Raw genomic sequence first — 6975 nt, forward strand, 5'->3', positions numbered from 1 at the left:
GTAGAATTTAAAAATCACGCCACCCACCGTCTGCGGTGCTATCTATCAAACTGACGCTACGTGCCGGGCCGCTTCTAGAAGTTGTCGTATCGCCGAGGCGTGAATTCACGTATTTAGATGCTGATGTGAGAGGCTTTCTATAGTGCTGTTGGAGTGCTACAAGTATTTTGTCCAGTTGTTATTACGTGGTCACCTATTTGTCGAATGTTGGAAGCATCGGATATAATTGTTGCATTCTATCAGCTGTACTACGAATTGTTTCTTACTGGGATCGACAACCTGACGTCTCCGTGAGTGTAGTTTGTGTTCCTAATCAGTCATGAATCACGTGCTCTGAAATTAGATGGCTCCATTGTGAGTGGTTTAGCAATCGACGCGTAGTTAGTTATTAGGAATACGTATTGTTTCTCTGGTGTGCAAAACCATGTAAGAGTAGTTATTAATATTTGTCGGTCTCCGTTTTCCTCCAGCCAGAACGTGTGCTGCCGGCAGTTTTTGGCACAACGTCTAGTGAAATCGTTTTGCATGCTTTTTTGGGGGTTTCCAGCGTGACTTGGCGTTCCTGGTTGGATATTTACGTTTGCCATCCGTGCGAAACGTTTACAGTTTTATTCTTCTAAAGTTTATTCCCAATGCTTGGTACTGTCAGCTGTACACCAAAAGCTGTGCTGCGCAATACAATTGAAATCTTGTATTCCATTTCCGTAGCAGTGGTTGTATCCTTCATGCAGCGAGCTCACTCATGTGCAGCGAAACCTGCAGAGATGCTATACGATATGACCCTGGAAGTGCGCGTGTTTTTGAATTGCTTTCTTAGTTACTTGCATATCAAAAATTGAAGGTATTGGCTAGCTTCGGTCATGTACCATCAGCAGCAGGTTAGATTTTATTTCCTGCAGCATGTACTGACAAGCTGTTGTGAAGAGTGGGCTGTAATAAGTTTTGTTAGCGTCTATGTTCCTATTCTGTCGTGTATCAGGTATCCAGAAATCGGTGTTAACTCCTTTAAGAGTCGTTCCACTACGGCGTGTAATCGGTGATTAGGCAGACATGTCCCATGTGTGTTTTTGGTAGTCCATTACGTGAAAAATTAGTGGCCTTTAGTTCGTCTGTCTGGTGCCTTGTATTAGCTGTTGTTTCGAGATCTTTGTGGCAGCTGTTAGAAACCTGATTCCGCATTTCAGTGGTATAATACGAGTTGTTAGTTTAGGACGAGGAAAACAGTTTTGCGTCATTTGATACGAACGACTAAAAGGTTTTCTGTGTCGAATCTTGAGCAACTAAATTAAGACTGGAGGCATCACTGTGCTTTAGATGGTCTCACAATGGTGTTGTTCGACGACATGTTAGTTTCGAGAATCGTGTCCCACGGACTATTAAATTTAACTTGCTACATTTTATTTATTTGTCGTGATCTTTTTTGATTGTTTCGTTGCTGGACGAACATGCGCGTGCTTAGTTGTGTCGCTGCCTTATTTTCCTCTGTACTTTGAGCATTCCCGTCATAATGTTGATACTGCTTGTCTGTCGATCGGCGTGTGGCTTCAGCATTACCGTGTTTCAGCTGGTTCTAAGAAACGAGATCATTGTTGCTTGTTCTGTGAAAGCTTTGTATACTTTTCCGTGACAGTTGTTTTACAGACAGGCCCATATTAATAACGCTGAGCCCTTGTTTTGAATAACAAACAACGGACGTGCATTCGTTGTCGATGAAGTCTCCGTTCCTCAGTGCCGGTCTTAATCATTCATCTGCAAAAGTCCTAGATCCACTGATAACTGCTCTGAATTAGCCTAGGGCGCTTGTTACTAGGTAGTCTGCTGCTGTTTGCCATAGTTTACTCTCAGTGCCCGTCTAGTTACAGAAATGTTAACTCCGGGTTTTAACATGAAAATGCAGTTACAGGTACGACTAGTCCCAGTTAATAGAGTCTTAGTTATAAGGACCTACTGGCATTGTTATAAGTGGCAGCAAGTTCATAAAAGTTAAAAAATCGTGAACATTGTAGCTTAAGTAGCTTTTGGTGTAGATTAGAAAAGCGCCTACTCTGTCTTCTGATGTCTACACTATTGGCCATTAAAATTGCTACACAAAGAAGAAATGCCGATGGTAACAGGTATTCATAGGACAATCATATTATACTAGAACTGACATGTGATTACATTTTCACGCAATTTGGGTGCATATATCCTGAGAACCCAGAACAACCACCTCTGGCCGTAATAACGGCCTTGATGCGCCTCGGCATTAAGTCAGAGATTGGATGGCGTCTACAGGTACAGCTGCCCATGCAGCTTCAACACGATACCACAGTTCATCAAGAGTAGTGATTGGCGTATTGTGACGAGCCAGTTGCTCGGCCACCATCGACCAGACGTTTTCACTTGGTGAGAGATCTGGAGAATGTGCTGGCCAGGGCAGCAGTCGAACATTTTCTGTATGCACAAAGGCCCGTACAGAACCTGCAACATGCGGTCGTGTATTATCCTGCTGAAATGTAGGTTTTCGCAGGGATCGAATGAAGGGTAGAGCCACGGGTCGTAACACATCTGAAATGTAACGTCCACTGTTCAAAGTGCCTTCAATGTGAACAAGAGGTGACAGAGACGTGTAACCAATGGCACCCCATACCATCACGCCGGGTGATACGCCAGTACGGAGATAACGAATACACGCTTCCAATGTGCGTTGACCGCGATGTCGCCAAACACGGATGCGACCATCATGATGCTGTAAACGTAACCTGGGTTCATCCGAAAAAATGACGTTTTGCCTTTCGTGCACCCAGGTTTGTCGTTGAGTACATCATCGCAGGCGCTCGTGTGTGTGATGCAGCGTCAAGGGTAAACGCAGCCATGGTCTCCGAGCTGATAGTCCATGCTGCCGCAAACGTCGTCGAACTGTTCGTGCAGATGGTTGTTGTCTTGCAAACGTCCACATCTGTTGTCTCAGGGATCGACACGTGGCTGCATGGCCATACGGATAAGATGTCTGTCATCTCGACAGCTAGTGATACGAAGCCGTTGGGATCCAGGACGGCGTTCCGTATTACCCTCCTGAACCCACCGATTCCATGTTCTGCTAACAGTCATTGGATCTCGACCAACGCGAGCAGCAATGTCGCGATACGATAAACCGCAATTGCGATAGGCTACAATCCGACCTTTATCAAAGTCGGAAACGTGATGGTACGTATTTCTCCTCCTTACACGAGGTACCACAGCAAAGTTTCACCAGGCAACGCCGGTCAACTGCTGTTTGTGAATGAGAAATCGGTTGGAAACTTTCCTCATGTCAGCACGCTCTAGGTGTCACCACCGGCGCCAACCTTGTGTGAATGCTCTGAGAAGCTAATCATTTGCATATCACAGCATCTTGGCGACTGTAGCACGTCATCTTCGTGGTGTAGCAATTTCAATGGCCAGTAGTTTAGCACTACCGACAGAGCACGTGAAAAAATGTAGCTGCTTGACTGTGAATCCTAGTTTCCTAACTATTGTGTATGTTGCGCTCACGGTTAATACTGATGCCAGAAGTTTTATTTAATGCATTTCTGACTAAATTTTAGGGCGCTGCTCAACGGAATGTTTTGGTGCCACTTTAAATGTCAACAGCCAGTACTGTTGTTGCTTGAAGTGAGATCAGGTCTTCGTTCCAGGGTACGAGTGCTTCTCTTTGCTATCGGTATCAAAATCTTGGCAGTTGAGGGGGTCGTGACGTCATTTCCACCGACACCGGCCTCGTCCAATTGAGTCAGGTTCTCAGTCCGGCACCTGGCTCGCCCCAAGGACGTCGGGCGTTCCTAATTGGCGTCTCATTCGGGGACTCACTGATGAAATCTGAGAGAAAATAAAAGAAAAACCTCGAAAGTAAATTTTTGTCAGCCGAACCTAACTCTCTACTGTCCAATCACGTCCCTGGCAATTTATACTGTATGTTTGAGTCGCGTCTTTCGCGACACGTTCCCAGGCTGCGTTGCCACTAAGCCTTTATGCATGAGGACCCCGGCAGCAGCATCGCGCCACCACGTCCTGTGTTCTGCTGACTGACCCAGCGACACGCGTCTGTAGACGACCAGTAGGGGCCGTGAGAAAGGCGTCACTTGGTTGCCGCTGTCCGCATCTTGTAGGGCAGGGCACAGTCGAGTCGCTCTCTTGTGATCTGGCTTTCACACCGAACAGACGCGTACCTTCCTGTCATCTGCCTCCGTCCCTCTACCGGCTATCAGCTACCTGCAGCGTGAATTACAACGTGTCCTCTTCCTGTATTACATTACCATTCAGATGTCTGTCCCGATAGCTGAGTAGTCAGCCTGATTGATTGCCGTCCTACGGGCCCGGGTTCGGCTGAGTCGGGGATTTTCTCCGCTCAGGGAGTGGGTGTTGTGTTGTCTTCATCATCATTTCATCCCCATCCGGCGCGCAGTTCTCCCAATGTGGCGTCGAATGTTATAAGACCTGCACCAAGGCGGCCGAACCTGCCCCATAAGGGGCCTCCCAGCCAATGACGCCAAACGCTCATTTCCATTTTTTACCATTCAGATTGGCAAACGCCCTCACAGCAGGCCTGGACGAGCCCTGGTGTCTGGCGATTACCGAGAATACAAGGACCGAATAAAGACCGGACTTTCCCCGTAACGTGCTTATTGCTCATGTCACTACATTGCAAGCACTTTTCACCTCGGGGCAGTTCCCTCCACTGGCAATTACTGTTTCCAAAGTTTCTTCCATTTTTGTAAATCCCGTTCTGGGATGGTACGCAGGGGTTTGACAGCATTGCCCTGAAGCTCCCCTATGGTCCAGAAAAGACGTTTCTCAACGCTGTTTTATGTTGGAGAAGCAGTAAAACGTCTGCTGGAGATGGTTCCGGAGAATAGGGTAGATGGACACAACGGGAGTCTGACTTTCGACAGATGGTGCGAACAAGGAGCCTTGCGTGAGCCAGCGCTTTATCATGAGGCAACATCAAAGTCTGGTTTCTGCTCAATTCTGGACCCTTTCTCCGTATAGCATCTCTGAAACGCGCTCGTTGGTGACTTCCTGGTTTGCCATATGACCTTGTGGTACAAGCATCTGATGGACAATGCGTTTGCAGTCAAAAAACAAGAAGACAGCCAACCAGCCAACCAACATCACCTCGTTCCTCTGTGAATGCCTAGGGAATCGAACAGCTCTGTGAAAGATTTACCAGATTCGTAGCAAAATTCCATACACACGCGTTGCTCCTCAAACTCTTTCATTGGCCGAAATTGTTAAATGTTTCGTAGCCACTTGTTACGAAATTTCCTGTTGGCTTCTGTCTCAAACGAAGGTCGAAGAAATCGAGACAGAAGCCAACATGCAGTTTGTCTTTCACTGTCGTTTTGTTAGTAATTCGACGAACAGCGTGTACAGGCGCACGCTTCAGAGGCTGTAGCTCGGCTTTTAACGTTCACAACGAAACGAGAACAGCAGTAGTTTGCTGTCTAAATCTATCACAAGATGTGCTCAGTAATCATAGCGCCGGTAGAGCCACTGTTCCAAACGTTCCGCCTTTTTCTGAACATCTCTCGTGTACGCATAGTTTACTTCAATTAGCTGCTTGCTGAGCACCTGTCGTTGTCCTCTTCACCCCGACTATCTCCTCACCCCTCTAATTCAATCTCCTCATCCTCATCACTGTCTCTGTCCATGTCCTACCCCACACCCCCCAACCTACCCCCTATCTGACAATCTGCTCATCCTCCCACTCTGTTTATCTCCTCATCGCCCTTCTCTCTGTTCACCCCCTCTCTCCACCGAGCTCTTCCTTTATTTATTTCCTCCGGTCCTCTCTCTGTCCATCTCTTCCTCTTCTCTCACCAAGTTGTCACTCAGCAAGCTGGAGATTCGTACCCATAAAATATTTATTTCCAGATAGTAATTAATATATGTACCGTGTTTATTAGAAGTGTTAAAAAAATGTGTACAAAAACTTTTACTGCCTAGAACGCAATTTACACCAGACACTTGAAACATGATAACTACTTTCGGTTCTCTATGGCAACCATTTTAACATCTGTAAACAAGAAGAACAAAAATCGCCTCAGAAACTAACTCCTTACAAAATAATATACAGTTTAAACATGTTAAAGCCGACTCAATATACATGGTGATTCTTACTTACTGTTTAAAACACTCCGAAGCGCCGTAGATGACGCTGAGACCAGTTATTTGGCGAAAGACACATGAGGCTGCAAGTGGCGTGAGATACCCCAAAAGTGAATATGTTGAACATGTGATGTCACCAGATGGCCTACCATGCCGCACGTGCTAGGCTTGTTGTTCTTATCCTCGCCGGTAGGGATGCTACACATGCTCTGATTAGGCTACTCCGATTTCATTCTTGCATTGTCCGATGTATTCGGGTTGTGCTCGCAAATAGCAAAGAAGTAGAAATGTTTCATAAGGTAGATCTTACCTGATAATTAACATTGATTTCAGAACACTGTGTTACCTTCCCTCAATACATTTTCAACCTTCCTTGTTTACTTACGTGCAGGGTCCCCATTTCACATGTTCGTCGATGCATAGTAGCAAACGATGCATGAGAAGGTAAAATGCGCTGTGAGAAACGTTCTGCATAAATACCACTAGCTGCACGGACACTGGAATTAGCAGCACCAAAATATAGACGCATATCTGCAAGCTTGTTAAACACCACTTGTATTACCACCATCGCGAGCACTGCCTATCACATCGGATGATGCAAGAACGAAAACAGAGTAAACGAGCGAAGCGATGTGTAGAATCGACGAGTCCAAAAGTTACATGTCAGACGAGGAACGCCGTCTAGTGACGTCCCATGTTCAAGATTTGTCTTCCAATTTTAAGGTATTTCCCGACATTTGTTCTCCCATATGTCTTGTATTAAATCAGTTGTCGCAGCGTCAGCTACGTCACTTTGGGGTTTTTTAAACTCCAATAAGAATCACTCTGTGTATAGGGAGAGCCATCTCC

The 6975-nt window shown here is 46.0% G+C and overlaps 1 protein-coding gene across 1 annotated transcript in view; it reads right to left on the reverse strand.

Annotated features, from left to right (window-relative positions):
• The window catches only part of LOC126199163 (collagen alpha-1(II) chain-like), a 52004-nt gene extending 45310 nt beyond the window's left edge, over positions 1-6694 (reverse strand). Inside the window, exon 1 of the mRNA XM_049935918.1 lies at positions 6512-6694. Within this exon, the coding sequence (XP_049791875.1) occupies positions 6512-6694 (183 nt within the window). The remainder of the gene's footprint in view (positions 1-6511) is intronic.
• Positions 6695-6975: the final 281 nt, after the last annotated feature.

The sequence above is a fragment of the Schistocerca nitens genome, chromosome 8, assembly GCF_023898315.1.
Source record: "Schistocerca nitens isolate TAMUIC-IGC-003100 chromosome 8, iqSchNite1.1, whole genome shotgun sequence".
Lineage (NCBI taxonomy): Eukaryota > Metazoa > Arthropoda > Insecta > Orthoptera > Acrididae > Schistocerca > Schistocerca nitens.